We start from the raw sequence: 22,537 nt of genomic DNA on the forward strand, positions 1-22,537 counted from the left end.
AGGATAGCCTCTAATTGCTGACTTTCTGTGTTCTTCCCCACAGGTCACTGAGATCCTAGATTACTGGGGTGCCAACTCTGGCCCACTGACATGGCGCCTCACCCCTGCTGAAGTACGCCAGGTGCTGGCTCTGCGCATGGACTTCCGCAGCGAGGACATCAAAAGGCTGCGTCTGTAGCTGCCAGGGGGAGCCCACCTGGTCCGTCATACTTCAGGGCCCATTCCCTGAGTGGCCACAGCCAAGAAGCTGAGCAAGGATGTCTAGCTTGAGGAGCTCTGACAGCCCGACTGTTCCACTGCAGGCAGCAGGAAACAAGGCTCAATTCACTCTGCTGTCTGCACTCAGACCTGTCTCGGTGGTGCTTTGCAGGCAGTCTCTCCCCACCAGGAGAAATGAATCCCCCTGGGCTCTTACCTACATGGGAAAGCCAAGGCAGGCCAACCTTCTGCACGGGTGGTCATTCTCTCATCCTTAGACACTACAGCAAACGAGCTGCCTCCATGCCAGCCCTAAAGGACTTGGGTATATCTGGGGACCTGGGGAATTAGGTTTACTCCCAAGGAGAGGCTATGATGTTTATGCTCATGCTGAATAAAGACACTCCTTGGTGATAATGCCAGTGTGCTATTTCCAGGGAGGGTTAGATGCTATAGGGCAAGACAGGTCTACCAGTTGCACTGAAATGTGCAGACAAAAGCCTAAAGCCTCAGCCTCCTCCCGCATCCAGAGTGGCGCACAGCCAGTCAGTATCCACATGAAAGCAGGCACCTCATCTAATCTTGGACCCTCATCCCCTCCTTGGGCCTTCAGCACCAGAAGCTGGATTGTCCCAGGGGGTTTCCCACAGTGCCAAGGCAAGTGGGAACTGCCCCTCACAGGATCAAAGAAAAAGCTTTATGAGGACAACCTTGAAGGACAGAGTGAATTTATTCCAAGAAGGTTGTAATTTTGGAAATCAAATGTCCATAGACACTGGGTCATGTGGCATAGTCCATAGTGTTAATAGTTAAGGCCTCTATTAGCAGTGACTTGCACTGGCTCATGACCACAAACAAGAGTAGAGACCCCCACCCCTGTTCCCACTCCCCCATCAAATCAGCCTGGGAGTGAGTGTGGAACAGGAAGGCTCTTTTCAGGCAGAAGCCAGACCTCCATGGAAGGCCACAGGAAATGCCTCAAAGAGTCTCTTCAGGATTGGCCTTACCAGGGGACCCCAGCCATGTGCTAAAGCTGGTTGTCCTCCTTTTCCCAGGCCCTCATGGAGAGTGAGAAGGCCAAGGCTGGCCATGGATTTGTAAAGGCCACATTGGACACTATGCTTGAGACTTTCCTATGTCCAGAGGACAAGCCTAGGCCACAGTCAACCAGGAGGTACAGTCCTATTCCCAGGCACCACCAGTTTCACCAAACTCCAGAAGGGGCTGGGCCCAAGCTCACGTTGACTTGTTTCCTTTGGGAGCAGGTTCACAAAGGGGTGGGCATAGAGTAGAAGGCTGACATTCCCATGGAGGAAAGAAGGGAGAGGCTGCTGCAGCTCCAGGTTTTCTCCTCTTACAGAAGGACAAACCTGGGAAGGGGCATCAGGTTGAGGTCTCACTCCCCAGCAGCTGCAGGCTCAGGCCCTGAGTGTCCACTTCTACCAGGTGGACGCTGTAGTTCCCGAGGCCCTGGGAGCAAAGGACAGGTGTTTAGAGGGTTCTGGGCAAGTCTCAGGCCACGTCTCGTGCTGCAAGCGATCAGGGAGACTTGCAGCTGTAGCCCCTGCTTAGTGGTGAGACACACTGAGGGCTCCTGTCCCCCACCAATCACCACCCCCCGCACTGCCAGGTACCTCAGTCTTGGCCAGCACAGCCTCCAGAGCCTCCTTTTGCTGTGGCTCCTTGGTCAACAGATACAGAAAGCCTCCACCACCTGCCCCTGCCAGGCTCTGGCCATGCACGTGGGGGGCCAAGACATCCATCATACGCCGCACAGCCAGGGGCTCACAGCCTGGAGCCATGAGCTTCTTTTGCTCCCAGTACGTGGTCAGGCACTGGCCCAGCAGAGGCAGGCTCCCTGGGTGGGGGCAGAGAAGGGAGTGGTGTGCCTGAGCTGGAATATTCAACACCTATTTCTGGACTGAATGATGTGCCAAGAAGCACTACTTAACCAGTGTCCTGGTGAAAAACCTAGGTCCAGTGCTGGCTGGAAATAGGAGTGATAAAGCCCACCTCAAGGGTTGAGGACTAAAGTGCATAGAGCAGCTGGCATAGTGCCCAGTACAGTGTTCAATCATGTAGACACAGACATGGAACCCTGATCAGCTGACTCCCCAGAACTCAAGAGGCTGAGCCTCCACCCCAGTCTGCTTCCTGGTAGGTGGGGCTGGAGGCCTCCCTCATGATGCAAGTATTATCCTGAGAAAGGACTCCCACCCACCTAAGTGTGAGACCCTGTGGAGGGCAGACAGTAGGCTTCTGCCCCCAGGGGCATCCTACATGGGGTCCGGGCCAGGCCTGCAAAGGCTCCTGGCCTCAGACCCACAGGCAACAAGGTACTCACTCCTGATGCCCTGAGCTCCAGGCAAGAAGCACCTCACCTTGGCGGAAGGCTTTTGCACACTCCTCGGTGTGCCGCACCAGGCTGTGGGCATTCTGCACGACGGCAGGCAGCCGGGCATACCAGCTCCTCAGCACATCCTGCAGATGGGGCAGGAGGAATGCAATGAGGATCTGAGCCCAGCTGAGCCATTTGCCTCTCACCTTCCTCCTGAGGCCAGGGCTCACCTGCAGCAGATTCCGGGCCAGGCGTGTCTTGCCAGTGTATACCAGGAGCAGGTGGTCATTGAGCTTCCGGAGGAAGCCCTCAGGCACAGTGATCTCTTCCACCTCCACCTTCAGTGGCAGCTGAGCCCGAGAGCGCCCCACCTTGATGCCAGGCACGAGGCCACCCACTTGGTCCTGCCAGCCACCTCCTGCAAGCCCAGGGTCCCATCACTTTTGGAGCCTATCTGTCCCAACTTCTCTCTCCCAGCCCAGGCTCCCAGTCCTGCACCCCTGGCAAGGACCAGCATGGGAAGCCCGCTTCTCCCAACCCAGGCTGAGCCAGGTGAGCTGTGCAGCTTCTGCCCCCAGCCTTCAGAACAGGACGTGCCCAGCAAGTGGAAAGCGTTACGGAGCCAAGCTTGAAACTCGCAACGCCTGACTTTGGGTGCAGACCTACTGTGTAACTGGAATTGGGGTAAACCATATCAAAGGATAAGACCTAACAGTAAACTGCTCCCCTCAAGGAGAGATAACATGGGACTTCCCCTGAAGCTTAACGGTTCCCTGCACCCTGTCTTTTCTAATAAAGGGTGTTGATGTTGGAAAGCTTTTTAGCATCTCTTATTGAAATTGAAAGAGCTTGTTCACATCTTGCTTTAGGAATGAAAGGTATGGATCTCTTCCTCTTGCAGCTATACAAAAGTGTCACAACTTGAGATAATTCTGGGATAGGCCTTTCATACCTGGGGCCTACAAGGATTTAAAGTACAAATTGCCAATGGCAGGGGGCATCTGGAACTTTAGGTATCAGGCCCCAAATGTCAAGAACCCTTACCTGCACCCCTCTCCGTCAGAGCACTTGGCACAGCTTGTGATTATACATTCATGTGAGTGGTTATTAAGGCCTGTCTCCAACAGACATATGCCTTCTGAGGGCAAAGACCCTGTTTTTGCTCATTTTATCCCCAAGGCCCAACACAGAGTGGATACTCTGATCAGCTGACTCCCTGGAACTCAACAATGGGGCTGAGCCTCCTTCAATTGACCAAATGAAGGATTTGAATGCTACACCTCAAAAGGAAAGTTAACAGGCTGCCCTTTTTGCTAATGACTACCCATTATGTGATGTGAATCAGGGCAACAAAAGGAGGAGGCTGGGCTACAAAGTGACCAGAGAAGATACCATCATCAGGCATCTATCTGTCCTTGCGGCAGCTTCCTTCCTAGCGTCCTGTGGATAAGGCCCTGCATCCTGAGGTGACCAGAGCACCCTAGGATCTGGAGTCAGACAAACTAGCTGCTCTCCATTGTGCATGGATTCCAAAGGGCCACGGTGGTGCAGAGGTGGAAGGTGTTAGTAGCATTCTATTATGATCACAGCCATATGGTAGTGGGGGGGGGGGGGGGCACAAAGGACCACAGCCCATGGGCAGGGCAAGTTGCCAGAAGGCAAGCTAAAAGTCCTGTCCCCTATTCCAAATCCACCTCTGCCCAGCCTCACCCTGAGGGACAGCCCTAGGTGGGGACAGAATCATGAGAAATAGCACCTGGTATAACGGGTACCTAATAAAACACATGAAAGGTGCAGCACAGAATCTAGCACTTAGTAGGTACTCCTAAAGCATCAGGTCCTTAGAGATAGAAACATTTGAAGTTGAAAACCACCAGAAAGGGTCAGAGTGGTAAGAAGGAAGCTCTAACCAACTTTAAGGAAGCTTTGACCACGCATATGTATACGTGGCTGTCTGCAAGTCCCAGGAGACCCTGGAAGCCCTTGGGAAAATGTCCGTGACTTCCCTCCTGCCCCAGGGCAGTCCCATACCTGTGGTGAGCACCTGTTCCAGGTGCAGCACTGCATGGATCAGGGCCTCTGTGCCCACTACCCGGCCCGCGACCCTCTGCAAGGCAGCCAGGGCTGCGCCTGCCAGGATGCTGCTAGTGCCTGCAGGGTGCAGAGGAAAGCGCCAGACATGAAACAGCTCTGCCCAGCTCACTCCTCAGCTGGGCAGAGGCCAGGGAGGGGACCCGAGGCGAGGCTGGAGGTTAGGGATGCGACTGGTGGGCAGCAGGGAGACAGGGCCCACCCACCGAGACCGGAGCCATGGGGCAGCTCAGACCAGGTATGCAGCTCGAAGCCACCCCCAAAGGTGTGCAGCAGCTGCTCTCTCAGGGAAAGCTTGGAGCCAACATGCACGATCCCCGCACAGATGAAGGTTGCCTTCAGCAGAGCCCCTGTGGAAGGACCAGCAAGGAATTTGGTCTTCAAGGGTAGAAGCAGATACCCCAAACTACGTCCACTGTTGCCCAGCCTAGCACGGGGCTCACTGGGAGATAAAACCCCAGAAGTATTGGAGGCCCTATCTCCAAGCCATAAAAGGGCCTCTGGTCCCCCCAGCACAGGCAAATGTGCCAGCCCTACCTCCTTGGGCCTGCATGTACCCGGGCAGGATGACTTCAGGGCTCCTCCACCAGACTGGCTCACCCTCAGGACAGGCCTCCATGGCCTGCAGGGTCTCCAAGGTTCTGCCCCCATCCCTCAGCTGGCCATGCGTGCCATTCCCACCTGCAGATGTCACAGGTGCCCTGACCTGGGGCATGGGGCTGGCAGTAATCCTGCAGGTCATCTAGGTTCCGGCACACTGTCTTCATGGTCATCTTGTCCTGCTGAGGCCCCACTGCCAGCCACAGCTCAGGCTCTGGGATGCGGCGTGCCCTGGCCCCGATGGGCCGGCGACCATCCACTCGCACAGCCAGACCCAGCACTGCCCCACCAAGCTCATAGGCAAGGGGTGGCGTGTCACTCCAGCCACCTTCAGCAGTTAGACAAGACCAAGTTAGTCACAGGGCAGCCAGCCCAGCCCTGGGGTGGCTACCCTCACCCCACCACGCCACAAGGGGCTCACCAGAGAAATCCACGCGAGCAGGGCACTCAGCCACCACCCACCGCCCAGGTGCTGGCGGCTCCACTGGCTCCATGGAGACAAAGTGCTGGGCTGACATCACAGCCTGGCGGATCAGAATCTGCCCAGCTCCCTCGTAGTGGCGGGCAGCTCGCACTAGCAACGCTGGCCTGCCAAGAGGGATGGGAGAGACGGTGGCGTGGAACCCCAAGCTGGGGGTGGACTGCCTGGGTTTGGGGACCTGACTGCCCTAGGTCACCGTGGTGAGAGGGGCCTACCTCTCCGTGGGTTTCCACCTCCAAGGATGGCTTCTCCAAAAGTTTTGAGCACCCACCTGCTCAGCCACTTGTCCCGCTCCTGGGCAAGTGCCTGCACGCCGGCCGCCAGGTCTCCACACTCCAGATATGAGAAGGGCTGCATCCACTCGGGATTGGCGGCTGGACCGCTCCGTAAGCCTCCCTGGCCCTCTGCCATGCAGCCCAGTACATCCGCCACACAGGCGAGAGCCCGGGCCGCCACCCCAGGGTCTTCCGCACCGGCTGCAACTGAGCGGCCAGGAGTCAGGGTGGCAGGGGAGGGGGCCTGCCCCCAGGGCCCTCTGCCCCCAGAGACTACTCAGCAGTCCCCCAAACACTCCAGGTCCTTCACACCTCTTCACCTGGACCCAAGATATATTCTTGCCTATGAATGTTCCCTGCTCCTCCGCCAAGCAAGGTTCTTCTCAACCTATCAGCCCCAGCCCCCTCTTCACCCCCTCACCCAGGATGTCCACAGTGGTTAGGAGCTCAGGCTTCAGGGTCAAACCACCCGGGTTCGGTCTCAGCCCCACCATCAACCAGCTTCAATGGGGCTAATGAGGTGTTGCCTAGCAGGCTACAGCTGAGCCCCCAGCCAGTGTGCCTGGGCCTCTGGGTAGAGCCAACCACATCCCAACCCAGTGCAAAGTTTGCTGGGTTTGCTGATGCTCATAGGACCCAGAGGCTCAGCCCCAAGCCTCAGCCTCTCACCAAACTCCCCACTGATGGGGAGGAAACTTCCCCCCAAACTTACAAGTACACTCCACTGTGTCTCTCCCCCACTTTGAAGTCTCACAGCTCCCTAGTACCCTCAGGTTGATGATCCAGAGGGCAGGTAGGGCAGGTGACGCTGGGACTGGCTTTCCAGCACACTCACCCTGGTCCAGCGTGGCTAGCAGGGGCCCAGGACAGCCCTCTCGGACAGCGGCCCGGATCAGCGGGCACAGGCTGAGGTCCTGCCGAGCCTCCAGCACATGCCTCGCCTTATGCAGGGCCTGGCGGAAGAACAGGTCCCGGCGGGAGGCCAGTGTGGCAGCCCGGTCCAGGCACGGCTGCAGCTGCTCCCAGGACAGACGCCAGCAGGCTCGCCAGGCCCGCAGGGCCTTGCCCCTATCCTCCTGGGGGTCCAGCATCCACAGCATGTCCCGGGGTCCCAGGGCCCTCAAGGGGTGGAGCACGGGAAAGAGGCGGGCACTAAGAAGGCAACGCTCCGCAGGGGGCGTGTCTGGGTCCCACAGATCCCAGTCTCTGATGTGGGGGAAAGACATATTAGCAGGGGGGAAGCAAGGGCTCCTGCCTGATCACCAAGCCCTGACTGACTGTCAGCTGGGGGCTGGCTCATTCATGGTGACAGGACAGACTCCTCCAGAGGCAGCACAAGTGTGCAGCTCAGAGAGAGAGGCCCGGCTGCCTTGCCTCTTTTCCCAGGCCACTGGACAAAATCCCAAACCCTGAGTATAGCCAGCAATCTGTAGTTGCTCAGAAAGATGGTGGGACAAATCAGGCTGCCCAAAACTACCTTGGAGCCCAGGGATGGTTAGGGGGCCGGGTGCTGCTCTGGGGCAGGAGCGAGGGCAGGGGTGAGCCTCAGAGAAGCAGATGCCCTGCCCTAGCTGCCTAGGCCTGTAGAGTCCCATCTGGGCCGTTAACCTTACCGAACGCCTGTCTTCTCGAAGAATTCACTCCAGGACATGTTAAGATACGTTCCTGTCCCCTGTCTCTGGGGGAAGAGGAGGAGGCAGGAAGGGGGTTAGGGACACTGAGGCCAGAGGGGATAGCAAGAGTGACGAGCACATATGCAAGGAAATTCTGAGACACCAGCGTCAAGCCCTGGAGCCTCGATGTTCCTGCCCAGGTGCCTGGCACTCGGCCCAATCCATCATAACCAGCTCTGAGGTCCAAGGTGGGTCACCACCCTCTCTGTGCCTCAGTGTCTGGCCTATAACACGGGCCACCCCACCAAGCCCACCACATAGAGCAGACAAGGAGGGTGGTGAAGGCCTGTTGAGACAACTGGCTGCACCCTCCTCACCACCTATCCCTCAGGCCAGTGTTCAGGGAGACTTGCAGGAGATGGGCTGGAACCCTCGGGGAGGCAGGGTGGACACCTAACCTCCCAGCTGTCCAGACGGCCAACGAGGGTGAAGACACGGCTGGGGGTGCCGTGCAGCCGCACGTGGTGTCCCTGAAGGACGAGGTCATGCAGCTCCAAGCCGTGCAGTGCCTTGCACTGGGCCGTGTCCAGGCCACTCACCAAGCAGCCAGTGCCGATATGAACAGGGCCCTGATAGGAGAAAAGGTATGCATCCTAGCACAGCCTTAAGTACCTACACACACTCACACACACACACATACACACACACACACACACACACACACACACACACACACACAGGACCCTGGCCCCTGGAGCGCTGCCCTCCTGCTTGCCCCTGGCCTCACCTGAAGATGGCAGTGCTGCAGGACACTCCCAGGACCCAGTTGGACAGGGCCTTCCAGCAGGCAGCTGACCACGGAGCTCTTGGCACCCAGGAGCTGTGGCTCCTGGGAAGCCAAGCAGAATATTGTGAGGGCCCAGGACCCAGGCTCCCCCACAGCCAAGGCCCCAGCCAGAATGCCTGCTGCTCCCTGTGCCCTGACAGCCAGGCACATCCCTCTGCCCTGACCCCAGCCTCAGGCCAACTCCCATCCCCTCTTGTTCACACCGCTCTTCCAGAAGCTCCCCTAGCGGCATGCTCTGCCTGTGTTCTCCTCCAGTACAAATCTGAACACAGTAACAGAGGTCCCACCAAATGACAGCTCTCCCAGGAAACCTCTCCCATCTGTGCAGCTACCCCTATCCCTGCCACCCTGAGGGCCACCTATGAGCTCTCCCTGCTACTTTTCTTAGCCCATGGGAACGACCCAGGCCCATCACCTCAAATGTTCTTATCCCCCAGCAGACCCCACAGAAAAGCATGAAGGGAGTCTTCTCTAGTTTCTCAGGCAGACCTGCATGTAGAATCCTGAAATGACCACTTACTGGCTCTGTGGCTTTAAGCAAGCTACTTAACCTCTCTGAGCCTCCAGTGCCTCATGTGTGAAATGGGGATAATAACACCTACACATACTCTATTCCAAGGATGGACTATTCCTTCCCTTTCCTGGAGCCCCCATCCCACCTGTCCACAGGCACCCAGCAGGCACTTCTGCTGGCCCTCCCTCCAGGCAGGTCTTACCTCCACCTGGGAGTGCACTACCCGGGCCCTGGGAGCCCCTGGAAATGTGAGGCTGTGTAAGAACTCACTGGCCGAGCTGGTCATGTAGCTGTAGCTGCCATCAGGGACATAAGCTGTAAAGATACAAGTACCGACCCCAACCCCATGCCTGCTGCAGCTCTGATGCCAGGCCAGGCCTCCCACCGAAGACACCTCTTAACCAGGCCAGGGGAAGGCAGGCATGGCAATGAGCCCATTGTGCCGATGGGGAGGCTGAGATCCAGAGAGGCTCAGCAACCTGTCCAAGTCACACAGCTAGAAAGTAGAAAGACTGGAACTGGAGCCCAGGAACAAGACAAAGGAAGAAGGGAAGAGGGCTACAGGCTCTGGATTCGGAGAGGGTTAATTGTCTGGCATGCACTAGGCCTGCATGGTCCAGAAGCCTAGGGGCCAGGCAGGCAGCTGCCTCATCCTGGGGGGGTCCTCACTCCCATGGTCTCCCCAGAGAGCCAAGAGGTAGTACCCACCCATGGTGAGGGGCTGGTCACGAAGCTCCTTCCACAGTTCAGCCCGGGCACCCCGCAGGTAACTTCCGATGTCCATGTCACCTTGGCCCATCTCTGGAGGCTGCCCCACCAGGAAGTCCTCCCTGTTCACGTTCCGGGCCATGCAGAGCAGGATGTCGAAAAAGAGAGATAGCTGGGGCAGGGGTAGGAAGCACATCTATTGAGAAGGTTCCTAGGTTGAGCTGGGGCAGTCCCATTCCCAGAGACGAAAGGGACCACCAGGCTGCCAGTGTCAGGGCCTCTACCCAAGGCCAGAGGTCCCCAGCCCACACCCCCAATCACCTGGACAGGCCGGGCTCCAGAGTCTAAGCCCATGTAGGTGCAGGCATCCAAGGGTGGGCTCACATGGGTGGCCAGGAGGTGCTCAGCAGTCTCCACAGAGAAGAAGGCGATCCCTGAGACCTAGAGAGGTCAAGTCAGGTTGTGGGACTCTGGGGCCAGCCTGGGCCCTGAATTGGGAAGGACTCATGCAGATGGGCCAAGCAAGGCTGGCTGCCATACCAGGCAGGGTCTTTTGTCTTTGGGCCACTCCAGCACCCAGGATCCAGGCTTAGTGGGAGTGGCTCCCACCAAGGGACCCCTCAATACCCACCTTCTGGGACCCCCACCCCAATTGTCAGGCCTCCCTGAACTAGAGACAGAGAATGAGAAATAGTTCCCCATCTTCCTCAAGGTCCAGTCCCAGACCCTTACCCAATGTTCCTATCCTTGCCTTTCATTCTAGAAGGATCCCCCAAATCAGATTCTAGACTTCCTCCCAACTGTGTTCCTGAAATTACTCACAGGCTGGTTCCAGCCTTTCTGCCACACCTGCCTCAGATTCTGGCTCCACCAGCTCCCCTGAATGCCAGTTCTAGACCTTACTCAGATCCTGGTTCTAGCCTGCCCTAGAATCTTCCGGAAGGAGTGCAGATAGGCAAACCCTCCCTTCCTCGTCCCATAAGGTCTCCAAAGACCCTAGTGTGGGTCTGGCAGCTGTACCAGTGGCACCTGCCCATCCGGCCTGGCACACCGTTGTATCTCTGCCTCGGTGCCCTGGTAGTAAATGTCCAAAACGAAGCCCTATGTGGGGAGAAAACAGAGTTAGGGAAAGGAGCAAGAAAGGACCAGCAAGGAGGGCATCGCAAGGTGTTCTCCAAATGAAAACCTAGGATGGAAGTCTGACAGGTACCAGGGTGCTCCCAAGGACACGAGCACTGAAGACTCCCACCCCTGATGGTAGAAGGCAGGCTTTGCATGTTTTCACAGCCTCGAGCACAGACCCTAGCACAGGGTCGGTGTGCAATTCATGTTTGGCAAAAGACTAAATGAGCACAAGGGCTGTTCAGAGGGGACCTCCTCCAAATCCAGACCATGCTAGAAAGTCCAGGATGAGAGGATTCCCCAAGCATAGGACCAGGAGGCCAACCCAGATGGTCAAGCTGCCCACACAGCTGCCCCAGGGGCCCTACCTGGGAGTCAGTGAGGTAAACGCCATGGTTCCGGGCATAGGCCGGGTTCCCTGGAAGGGCAATCACTTTGGCTCCCCGGAAGTTGTCCCAGCTGATCCCTGTGAATGGGGCAGTTAGGAGGTTACCCCAGGGGCCTCAACCCAAGACAGGGGTCTCCAACCAGGTGGAGGCAAGAGCACAGGGCAGAGGAATCCAGACAACTCTAAAGGGAATATGGTTTCCAAAGCCAAATGGACATTCAATTCCTCTGGGAGAATGACAATACCTCCCCTCCCCAAATTCTTCCACAGAGCCCTGCAGGGCAGAAGGGGCAGGGCTGGGTGTCTCCATCCTACAGCCAAGAAGACTGAGGCCCAGAAGAGGAAGCCCTAACTCGGTCTGGGCTTCATTCTCCACACCCTACAGTTTCCTTTCTGAACAGGGCATCAGGCCAGGCCCAGAGACCAAGTGAAGAAAGGTATCTGGCTGTGGCCAGGGAAGGCAGTCCCAAGGCTTCTCAGGCTCACCTGGGTTTGGAGGAACAGACAGCAGCATGTCGGTGCTGCAAACCCACACACCCGGTGGGGAGCCTGGGCCCAGCTGTGAGAGAGACAGAATGCAGCTGGTGGCCTGGACCAACCCTTCCTCTGCTCCCACACAGCCCAGTCTTGGCCTGTTCTATGCACTCCAGCAGCCATCCTGTCCAGAAAGACCCTGTCTGCCGAGGTAACAGGGCCTCCCCTGACCCATGGCGCTGATACCAACCCTCCCCCGTCCTCTGAGGGCCACACCTCCCCACCAATCTGGCCAAGACTAACCTTCAGAAGCTCTAACTCTGGGCACCTCCAAAGCCTTTCTTCCTGGCATCTCCTGTCTGTGCCAGCACAGACTGTACAGCTGCTGGTGCAGTGGGAGGGGTGTGGCTGTCTCTGGGATGAGGCCCTGTGGTTATGGCCAGCCTTACCCGATGGCTCATGGTGTCCAGCAAGCAGTCCAGGTTGCAGACCACAGCCTCCACGGGAGCCTGGGGGTTCTCCACAGGGAGGCAGGTGAAGGCCCTGCCACAGTCGTCAAAAGGGAAGTCTCGGCCCTAGGGAGGGAGCACGGACAGGAAAAGAACCCTTGGGGCAGAGAGCCTGGGGACAACCTATCAGCTGTGCAAAGGCAGGAAGCCATCAACCTAGAAGACTTTTAAAAATGTGTTTTCTCAGGGTGCCTGGCTGGCTTAGTCAGTGGAGCACGCAACTCTTGATTTCGGAGTCGTGAGTTCGAGTGTTGGGCATGGAGCCTACCTAATAAATCAGTAACTTAAAAAGCGTTTTCTCGTTTTATTTTTTTCTTAAAATGTTTTCAATTATATGATGATGGTGAAAAATTAGAAAATGCAGATGTGCCCAAAGAAAACAGTTCCTCAGGGATGACAGCCATTGCCCTCATTTTGAGGTACATCCTTTTAGACTTTTCTTTAATTTTTTTAAATGAGATCATGAGAAGGTGGAGAGACAACAGTAACTAATACACACACACACACACACACACACACACACACACACACACACACACTACAAGTAAAACTAGGGGAAAAGTTTGGGAATTGTATCAATGTCAATATCCGACTGTGGTTACACTATAGCTGTTGAATTTGTTACCACTGGGGGGATATGGGCAAAGTTTACAAAGGCTTCTCTCTCTGTATTATTTCTTGCATGTGGATTGACATTCATCTTCATCAAAATTCCAATTAAAAGGGTCTCTGGCTGGCTCAGTCAGTGGAGCCTGCGACTCTTGATCTCAGGACTGTACGTTAGAGATTCACGCTAGGTGTAGAGATTATTTTAAAAATCTCGGGGCTGGGGCGCCTGGGCGGCTCAGTCGGTTAAGCGTCCGACTTCGGCTCAGGTCATGATCTCACGGTCTGTGAGTTCGAGCCCCGCATCGGGCTCTGTGCTGACAGCTCAGAGCCTGGAGCCTGCTTCAGATTCTGTGTCTCCCTCTCTCTCTGACCCTCCCCCATTCACGTTCTGTCTCTCTCTGTCTCAAAAATAAATAAACATTAAAAAAAAAATTAAAAAAAAAAAATCTCGGGGCCCCTGGGTGGCTCAGTCAGTTAAGCATCCGACACTTGATTTTGGCTCAGGTCATGATCTCATTGTTTGTGACTTCAAGCCCCATATCAGGTTCCGTGCTGACAGCACAGAGCCTGCTTGGGACTTTCTCCCTCTGTCTCTGTCCCTCCCCAACTCATTCTCTCTCTTTTTTTCTCTCTCTCAAAATAAATAAGTAGGGGCGCCTGGGTGGCGCAGTCGGTTAAGCGTCCGACTTCAGCCAGGTCATGATCTCGCGGTCTGTGAGTTCGAGCCCCGCGTCAGGCTCTGGGCTGATGGCTCAGAGCCTGGAGCCTGTTTCCGATTCTGTTGTCTCCCTCTCTCTCTGCCCCTCCCCCGTTCATGCTCTGTCTCTCTCTGTCCCAAAAATAAATAAAAAATAAATAAATAAATAAATAAATAAGTAAACTTTAAAAAATAAATAAAACTTCCAGTCTCTTCAGGCCTTTAAAAAAAATCTTAAAAAAAAAAAAAGGAAAAGAATGGCTAAAGAAAGTTTAAAAACACACACAAAATTCCAATTATAAAATTGAGATCAGGGCGCCTGGGTGGCTCAGTTGGTTGAGTGTCCGACCTCAGCTCAGATCATGATCTCATGGTTCGTGGATTCGGGCCCCATGTCAGGCTCTGTGCTGACAGCTCAGAGCCTGGGGCCTGCTTCAGATTCTGTGTCTCCCTCTCTCTCTGCCCCTCCCCTGTTCATGCTTTGGCTCTCTCTCAAAAATAAGTAAACATTAAAAAAAAAATTGAGATCATTCTATATAAACTTGTGTGGCTGGCCTTTTCCCCTTAACAATGAAAATACATCCATTGAATGATCACAGTGAGCCAGGCCAGGCCCCATTTAACATTTAAATGGATCATCTCAGCACATCCACACAAAGTGGAAACTGTTGCCATCTTCATTTTACAGATGAGGAAGGTAAGACCTAGAAAGAAAGGGTCAAGTGATTTGTCCAAGGTCACAGAGCTAGTAAGTCTCTTTCCAGGTAAATGTGTAGAGTTAGCTGGAATTTTTTTTTTTTTAGTTTATTTATTTATTTTGAGAGAGACAGAGCATGCGCGCACACACACGCAAGTGGAGGAAGGGCAGAGAGAGGGAAAGAGAGAATCCCAAGCAAGCTCTGTGCTGTCAGTGCAGAGCCAATACAAGGCTCAATTCCATGAACCTCACAATCACGACCTGAGCCAAAATCACGAGTCAGATGCTTAACCGACTGAGCCACCCAGACGCCCCAGCTGGACTTTTAAATCATTGTCTAACATTCCACCAGGAGGATATACTGCTTATATTCAGCCAGTTCCCTATTTCTGGACATTTGGATCAATTCCGATTCTGATTCTTCTGTATCTGCACAAGGAACACCTTGCACACACACAATGGTAGAACAACTTTCTAACCCCGAGGACTGATGCTTCCAGCCTTCTCCATGGCCCCTGAAGAACTACAAGGCCCTCTACTAACCATGTGCAGGATAAGGATCCGGGCCGAGTGCAGGACATCAGATGTCACCACCTGTCAGAAGCGGAAGAGCCCCGTTGACAGAAGCCTGGGCAGATGGTACCCGAGGATGTTGTCCTCTTGTCCAGGGAGAGACCCCAACACAAATCCCCTCAGGTACCAAAGGAAGAAAAGACAAGGTCAAGACCAATGGCCATAGGCAAGCAAGGGGCAGCTCTGGCCCCTCCTGGATAAAGAAGCCTAGTGGCCCTCTACCTGGGCCACTTCTCTGCCCCTGCTTTTTGGGAAAAGCTACAAGCAAGGATGTGGGGCTGGCCGGGTGACTCACAGTAAGTCAAGCTCCACGGCAACCACACAGTGGTGGCCTCCCCTGCCGGTGCCACCTCCATCATCAGAGCATGTCCATTCCTATGACCACCCTCACTCCCTATGTCAGGGTGCCATGAGGGCCAGGTGACTGAGTGAAGTGGCTGTGTGTGTCTGGAAGGTGAACCTGGTGGGAACACTGACCCCTGGGCCCTGCACAAAGCAGGCAGCCTTATCCCAGTTCCAGCAAAGAGATGTCATGTGGAAAGGAGAGGCAGGAAGTTTTCAAGAGATGCGAGAAAGCCCAATTCTGAGATACTGGCTCCAATGTTCTAAAACCACTAAAAAGCCTGGCCCTGCCTTCTGCCCCCTCCTGATAAATCTACCCAATCTACACGCACAGAAACTAATACCAAATGCTGAACTGGCCAGGCAATGGAGCCCCAGGAGCAGTGTGACCTCGGAAACAACCTGTTTGAAGCCCGCATCCCCGTTGTGACCGGGACATGTGCCAGAGGATGGCACTTCAGGAGCACTCACGGTGAAGCCTGCCCGGGCACTCAGGTGTTCCGCAGCCACCAGCAGGGCATTGAGGGTGGCTCCTCCACTGCCCACGCGCATCTCAGGGTCCTCCACAGCCAGTAACAGTGTCCCGGCCGGGATCTGCTCCCGCTTCTGCCGCACCTCCAGCTCTGTGGTCAGAACACAAGTTGAGACTGGCCCCCAGCCTCCCCACCCTGGTCCAAAGCACCTAGAGCAAATCTACTGATAGCCATTATTTTATTTTCTTTGTCCTAGGGTCTTCTTTTTAATTGAGGTATAATTGACATACAACATTACATTTGTTTCAGCCGTGCAACACCATGATTTGATATTCGTAAAAAATATGGAATCTTCACAAATTTGCATGGCACGCTTGAGCAGCAGTCATGCTGACCTTCTCTGTGTGGTTCTATTTTCAGTACCTGTGCTGCCAGAGCGAGCACTCAGTAGCTTTTCATGGAGTAGCTCCTTAGATCTTCGCCCAACTCTGTGAGGTAAGTACAACCAATCCCATTTAACAGATGAAAAAATTTGAGTCTCAGTGAAATAATACGATGTGTCTTGAGGTCTCATGGCTAGAAAGCAGCAGAATCTGGGCCTGAACCCAGGTTTCCTGGCTCCTGAGGCTGTGGGGGTACGGTGAGGGTTCTCCATCAGGGGTAAAGTGGGAAGGAGGGGGTCCCTACCTCTCTGGAAGACCTGGACATTATCCTTGTGCTGGCACGTCAGGATGACGACCGTCCAATCAACCCCCTTTGGCTGCGCCATTCTGGCCAAACTTGAGGGGGTTCCCTGCGGCAGAGATACAGGTGTGTGTGGACATCGCAAAAAATTTATTCTACCCTGAAATTGATAGTTCAATGAACTTTTAACACATGTATAGATTCTTGTGGCCACCACCACTTTCCACACCCAAAAAAAACCTCCTGCATGCTATCCCCTTGGTCACGCCCTCCTCCATCCCTCACCCCTGACAACCACACTCTGTTCTCCACAGCCATGGCTGGAATGTAATCTTTTGAGATTGCCTTCTTTCACTCAACATAATGCCTCTAGGATTCATCTAAGTTGACTGTGCATATCACTACTTCTTTCTCTTTATTTGCCAAACAACAGTCCGTTGCATGAAGTGACCTCCGTGGTCTGTTTCTCCATCCATCCAAGGACATTTGGGGCTATCCCCAGCTTTGAGGAATCATGAACAAAGCTGCTATAAACATTTGTATGGCACCTGGGTGGCTCAGTTGGTTGAGCGTCCGACTTCGGCTCAGGTCATGGTCTCACAGTTTTGTGAGTTCGAGCCTCACATCGGGCTCACTGCTGACAGTGCGGAGCCCGCTTCAGATCCTGTCTCCCTCTCTCTCTGCCCCTCTCCCGCTCGTGCTCTCTCTTAAAAAAAAAAAAAAAAAAAAAAAAAAGTTGTATGCAGGTTTAGTGTGAACATAAGACTTCACCTCTGCCAATGTACACCCGGGAATGGGATTGCTGCGTTATATTACATTTGACTTTGTCAGTGTGGATGCATTTGATTTCCTCCGGAGAGGAAGTGAGGGAAGCAAGACGGGATTGACAGTGGGTCCCACCTTAAAGCAAAGGGCTGCCCCTCAGCATTCAATTATTGGCTGTGAGCTAGGAGGAGGGGAGAGAGGGAGGTTCTAGCCTCCCAGGCTCCTGAAGCCAAGGGCAATTCCCTGGAGAAGAGGGCACCTGTGGGAGGGGTGCACCAGCCTGTTCAAGGGCAGAGGGCAGGGTGCCTACAGTGCCCACTACAAGGACCTCAGAGGAGACCCCCTCCCCAGAAGCTCCGAGCCAGAAGGGGGCTACAACCCACCGGTCAGCCATCTTTCTCCAGGGTACTCTGAGCAAGAGAGGGGAAGGTGGGCCAAAGTTATGGCTTCACCCTCTACTATCCTCCTCAAAATTCCTCTCCTACCAGTTGGGAAATTAATCTGACTTGAGAGGACCCAAGACTACCTGTAGACAAGTGCTCAAAAGTACCTTGGCATCCACCTCTGGCAGGGATCCGGCTGCTGTCCCACAAGGCAGCCCATCCCCTCCTCCCGCCTCCAACCTCCAAAGCTCGGAATGGGGATGATGGGGTGCCCAGAGTGTGTGTCCACTAGTCAGCCCAAGCACCAACTAAGAGCCAACAGCAACAGCGCCCTCTTACGTAAGCCAGACCCTCCAGCCTATGGTTAGGGCTGACAAACACCACCACTTGACACGCTCCCACCAGCTTTCAGGGAAAGCCTCCACCGCTAACAGAAATTTCTCTGTTCCCTGCTAAGCCCGGGAGGGAATCCAGAAGGGAAATCTGAGGTAGAGATCTTGGCCAGCCACCTGAGGAAAAGGCATTCCCTAAGATGTCCATCTGGCCTTTCCAATAAAGGAGCCTCGAGGGATTCCAGCTTGGCACTCACTGTGTGATCTTTGGCACCCCTAATCCTCGCAGGCCTCCTGCAGCAGAGAGGAGAACTGACAAGTGCTCCCCAGCTTGTTCACGTGGAGGCCACACTTCCTACCAATTGCTCCCAACCAGTGACTCCGCGCAGCAGGGACATGAACACAAACTCATTCCTGCAAGATGAGGATCCTCCGACAGGCAACCCTAGTTCCTGGAGTCCCCATCAATCCGACAGACACTGCAAGGCAATCAGAGATCCTTCCAACCCTGCCCCTCCCTCTGTCTGTCCATCCGTCCTTCCTTCCTTCTTTCCTTCCTTCCTTCCTTCTTCCCTCCCTCCCTTCCTCCCTTCCTCCCTTCTGGTGCTTCTTCTGGTGCCTAACAGCTCTCCCTGCATCCTCTAGCTACCTCCCCTTTGTGCCCTTCCCCAATAAATCTCTTGCAAGTCTAGTCCCATTGCGGTCTCTGCTTCTCCAAGGACCTGAACCAACATGGGGAATATAATATCATCTCTCTCAAAGGAAAAAAAAAAAAATCACCGTAAGAACTTCTAACTTAATGTCAGGCAAGTACACTCTATCCTCAAAGATTAAGGAACTGAGGCAAAGAGAGATGAAGTAACCTGTCCAAGGTCACACGGCTAGCAAGTAGCACAGCCAAATTTGAACCTGATACTTTCTCCAGAGTCCATTCTCTTAAACACTACACTGAACCCACTTTGTAGGGACAAGGAAAGAACAAAAGGAGTAAATATGAGTAAAGTGCTCAGTGTATATTAGCTATTATGATAAAGTCTAAATGCAAGGTGATAATGGAATGAGGAGGATGTTAATGATAACAAGCACTGGGACTGAGCTCCCCACTCTGGTCCACGGTTAAGACATTATGACTTTTCATTCTCACAACATCCCCGCAGGATAATTATTATCACTTCCACTTTACAGAGGCTAATGGATGCTGCAGCCACGATTGGGACCTGGGTTGCTCCAATTTATATGCAGGTGATGGTGGTAATGATATTTGGTCCCAAGCAAAGGGGCTGAAAGAGAGCAAGGAAGAAATGCCCCAAGGAGAGTCCAATGACCCAGGAAGTCTGAGCCCCGTGTTGGTCTCAGCATAATGACTGGGAGACACGGACAGGTGACAGATCATGGCCAGAGGGAGGAGGGTAGCCCTATCTGGACTGCACTCTACTAGGCAGAAGAGCCTTCTAGGACTGGGAATCAGCCCTCAGGGCTCTGTTCCCAACTGTGTCTCTTCCTGTGTGATTTGAACAGGTTACCTAACCTTTGTAAGCCAAAGATACCAACCTCCTAGGAATGTTACCAGTATTAAATAAAATGCAAAAGAAGTGGCACGCTGAAGGGGTAGTTCTCTCCAGCAGGGAAAGGAAACAGCACAGTTTAACTTGACCCTGAAGCTGGTGGCAGGTGGGAGTGATTGCTCTGAAATGATCTCCTAGTCAAAGATGCCCGTGAAGAAGTAAAAACCAGGGAAGGCCTAGGGAAATCAAGCCAGGCGGAGGAGCATGCCTTGCCAGATCAGCCAAAAGAGTATTTTATGATAACACATCAACTTTTTTTTTTAGGGACCGAGGCCAAAGGCATTACAGAATCAGCTCACGTGACTCACTCAATAGCCCTCTGAATTGCATCTTACCACACCCGTGACAGAGATAAGGAAACTAGCTGAAAGACAAGAATAGTCTGCTCAAAGCCATATACCACTAGCACAGGCAGGCCAGGTGTGTCCAACACCAAGGTTCATGTTCTTAACCACCCTGTCGAAAACAAGACATCTCTCCTGGAGTCTAGAGTCTATGCCCTCTGCCATACCTAACATTTACAGAAAACTTAGACCTCTATTCCAATATTCTGCCCACTTTGATAAAACTTCATCTATTGAGGCCAAGTTTAATGTCTTCAGCCAGTTTTCCTCATTCCAAAATTGGATAAGGAAGGGGAGCCAGGGACAGAATAATCTCTTCCAGTTATGCTTTTTGAAGATAGGTGGAACAGGGATTTTGCATTTTAGAACTTTAAAGGGGCGGGGGAGTGGGGGGGGGGGACTGTCTTATGAAGGGATCTAATTTGCCTTCTAGAAAATAAAAAGGCAGAAAGAAGTTGACTGGTAATAAAACCACTTTGCAAATTATACAGACGTCCTCTAATTGAGATTTGTGCATACTGACGAGCCCAGGTCGGGTAAACTGAGGCAGGAGACGCGGCCTCAAAGCAAAGTCAGCAGCGCCGGCATCCAGCGTCCCACTTGTCTCAGGGGTAAGGGTCCTCTGGGGCCCGTATCCCTCCCTGTCCCAGGTGCCCCCAAGTGCCCCAGCACTTGCCACGTCCCGGAGCTCCCGCTGAAAAGACCCAGGCCAAGGAGTAGGAGGACCTGCAGATGCCCCCTATAGACAGTGGGCGCCCAGGGACGCCGGCAGAGTTCCCGGAAACTCCTCCCTATCGGGAACAGGGAGGCCACTGGCCTAGCTGCATCCTACCGATCCGAGAGCGTGGGCCGAAAAACTGTGGGATCACTGGGGTGTGCGAGGCCGGGACCAGCGCGGGCCGAGGTATCTGTCTCTGTCGGACGCAGCGGGCCCTTTAAGGCGTGGCTGCTCGTTCCTTCGCGGCGCACCCTGGGAAATGTAGTTTCGTCCTTCCGCCGGTCCTGGCTTGTTCTCCCCCAAAAAACTAACCCCGAGCTATTTGTTGCACAGGTACGCAAATCTGGTTAGGGCAGCGCTTTCCTAGAGGGCGAGTCTTCAGATCTAGATGGGAGGTGAGGCGAGAAGGTGGCTCCGTTGCCCAGCAAAACTACAACTCCCAGAGGAACGAATATGCCTTTAAGACACAGCCTCGTTTTCTGTGGCTGAAGGTTCCACGTTTGGGGTCTGTTTAACCCACTAGCCAGGACCTGAGGCAGCTGCTTTTCTCGCAAGACAATAAAATCCGGGAGGGGGGGGGGGTAGGCGGAATAATAACAGATTGTTGCCTAAGCATAAACAGCTACTGTTGGATTGGCAGTTGGTTAGTGCTTTCGCGGGATTCATCACATGGGTCCTTCCGGAAGAAACTTTCCAACTCTGCAGTAGGAAGAAGATCTGCGGAGCTTTTGGAAAAGTTGTGAATGGCAGCATTGTTTGTAATAGCGGAAAACTGGAAACACCTTTTCTCTAGGGTACATCCATGCCATGGAATACTATGCAGCAATTAGGAAGAGGGAAGTAGAACTGTGTTTACAATAGGAAACTGTGTTCAAGACATTTTGTTAGGGGGAGAAAAAGCAAGTTGTAGAACCTTATGTACAGGAAGCCCACTCATATCAAAAATAATGTATATGGACTCATAGTTTTTGTAACTGGGTTGGAAGGGAACACAGCCTGGGGTGAAGACTGCTGGGTATGGGCATGGGCAAAGAAAAATTGAGTTTCATTGCTATTGTCTGAATTTTTCTTACAAGAATGTGCTTTCCAAATCACTGTCGTCAGTAAGAAGACAGAGGCCTTGGCATCAATCTCTAAGGAGATGAGGGACCCTGCTCAAACTCTGTGTAACCTTGGCCAGTCACTTGGCTACTCTGTGTCTTCTCACCATCTATACAACAGGTTAATAATAGCATCAAATGCCTGAGATTTTTGTGAGGATAAGATAAATGTTGACTCCATAGTAAATACTCAAAAAATATTAACCATAAATATGATTATTTTTATTGTTCTTCCCATGTTGCCTCATTAAAGCATGGTCTTTGATTTGTCAGCCCCCAAAACGGTGCCTAAGACATTGTAGATGGTTAAAACACTTTGTCGAATAAATGAATAACCAGCAGTTCCCTACTCAGCTCCCACTACCCTGCCTCCTCCCCCAAATCTCTCTCCTTCCCTTGGTCTTCTCCCCCTGGAGTCACTCTCCCCTCTTCACTTGGCCCAGGTCTGATCCCCCAACCCCACTTCACTGCCTGCTCTTTCTTCTGTGAACCCAGGAGACCTCCAGGGGGGTGATGAGCTGTCTCCCACTGCTGCTCAGCAATGCAGATCCCTGCTCTGCAGTGGAGTGGAAGGCAGGGATGCCTACAACTGCAGCTTTGGCAGGGGCTCAAGGAAAACACTGTGCCCCAAGGAGCTTAGAGGCAAAGGGTTTCACCCTACCTCCTAGGGCAGGCATGATGAAGGGGAAGCTCCAAAGTTACTGTAGAATCCCTTGGGCTGAGTAGCAAAGATACTCAAGGAACATTTTTAATAAGCGGTAGCCCTCAGTGCAATCTGTCAGTAATAGACATAACAACATGTAGCTCTCTGCTCTGTACGTAGTCCCACTGTCTGGGGTAGACCTATAAAAAAAAAAGTTCTGATGCTATAATACAGGGTAGAGTGTAGCAGTTAAATACAAGGGTGTGAAATCAGACAAATCCTCCCTAGCTCCCATTACTTTCTAACTATGTGAACAAGACATTCAACCTCTCTGAGCCTCATCTGAACCTCAGTTTCTTCATCTGTAAGAGCACAATAGTCTTTACCTAATCAGTTTGTTAAGAGGATTATGTGCTAATATACATAAAATGGTTAGCACAGTATCTGGCTAGAG

At 53.4% G+C, this 22,537-nt stretch overlaps 2 protein-coding genes, 1 long non-coding RNA gene and 1 other non-coding gene across 8 annotated transcripts in view; 2 read left to right on the plus strand and 2 right to left on the minus strand.

The window, feature by feature from the left end:
• Window positions 1-615, plus strand: part of COG4 (component of oligomeric golgi complex 4) — a 27,217-nt gene extending 26,602 nt beyond the window's left edge. Inside the window, exon 19 of the mRNA XM_042918644.1 lies at window positions 44-615. Coding sequence (XP_042774578.1) covers window positions 44-178 — 135 coding nt within the window. The 3' untranslated portion in view covers window positions 179-615. The remainder of the gene's footprint in view (window positions 1-43) is intronic.
• FCSK (fucose kinase) overlaps window positions 1-20,854 on the minus strand; it is a 22,080-nt gene extending 1,226 nt beyond the window's left edge. Inside the window, exons 1-24 of one of the 4 annotated variants that reach the window (XM_042918641.1) lie at window positions 20,455-20,854; window positions 16,237-16,342; window positions 15,548-15,699; window positions 14,705-14,755; window positions 12,099-12,224; window positions 11,662-11,734; window positions 11,156-11,253; window positions 10,686-10,766; window positions 9,987-10,106; window positions 9,666-9,837; window positions 9,160-9,272; window positions 8,384-8,485; window positions 8,055-8,225; window positions 7,597-7,661; window positions 6,819-7,189; window positions 5,980-6,190; window positions 5,649-5,815; window positions 5,334-5,555; window positions 4,834-4,977; window positions 4,568-4,687; window positions 2,767-2,954; window positions 2,580-2,679; window positions 1,833-2,056; window positions 1,569-1,668 (exon numbers count right to left, since the gene is read on the minus strand). In XM_042918641.1, coding sequence (XP_042774575.1) covers window positions 1,582-1,668; window positions 1,833-2,056; window positions 2,580-2,679; window positions 2,767-2,954; window positions 4,568-4,687; window positions 4,834-4,977; window positions 5,334-5,555; window positions 5,649-5,815; window positions 5,980-6,190; window positions 6,819-7,189; window positions 7,597-7,661; window positions 8,055-8,225; window positions 8,384-8,485; window positions 9,160-9,272; window positions 9,666-9,837; window positions 9,987-10,106; window positions 10,686-10,766; window positions 11,156-11,253; window positions 11,662-11,734; window positions 12,099-12,224; window positions 14,705-14,755; window positions 15,548-15,699; window positions 16,237-16,318 — 3,240 coding nt within the window. In that variant the 5' untranslated portion in view covers window positions 16,319-16,342; window positions 20,455-20,854 and the 3' untranslated portion in view covers window positions 1,569-1,581. Of the gene's footprint in view, window positions 1-909; window positions 1,669-1,832; window positions 2,057-2,579; window positions 2,680-2,766; window positions 2,955-4,567; window positions 4,688-4,833; window positions 4,978-5,333; window positions 5,556-5,648; window positions 5,816-5,979; window positions 6,191-6,818; window positions 7,190-7,596; window positions 7,662-8,054; window positions 8,226-8,383; window positions 8,486-9,159; window positions 9,273-9,665; window positions 9,838-9,986; window positions 10,107-10,685; window positions 10,767-11,155; window positions 11,254-11,661; window positions 11,735-12,098; window positions 12,225-14,704; window positions 14,756-15,547; window positions 15,700-16,236; window positions 16,480-20,454 lie in introns of those variants that run through there. The other 3 variants (XM_042918642.1, XM_042918640.1, XM_042918643.1) reach the window with 3 other exon arrangements.
• LOC122209273 lies at window positions 15,887-15,993 on the minus strand. The gene has a single exon (XR_006197545.1). It is a non-coding gene; the product is annotated as a U6 spliceosomal RNA (small nuclear RNA).
• Window positions 20,595-21,673, plus strand: LOC122208055. Of its 2 annotated transcripts, none has more exons than XR_006197098.1 (2): window positions 20,595-20,673; window positions 21,417-21,673. It is a non-coding gene; the product is annotated as an uncharacterized LOC122208055 (long non-coding RNA). The 2 variants fall into 2 exon arrangements; XR_006197099.1 differs by lacking the exon at window positions 20,595-20,673 and adding an exon at window positions 21,018-21,134.
• The last annotated feature ends 864 nt before the right edge of the window (window positions 21,674-22,537 follow it).

The sequence above is a fragment of the Panthera leo genome, chromosome E2 (genome assembly GCF_018350215.1).
Source record: "Panthera leo isolate Ple1 chromosome E2, P.leo_Ple1_pat1.1, whole genome shotgun sequence".
Classification (NCBI taxonomy): domain Eukaryota; kingdom Metazoa; phylum Chordata; class Mammalia; order Carnivora; family Felidae; genus Panthera; species Panthera leo.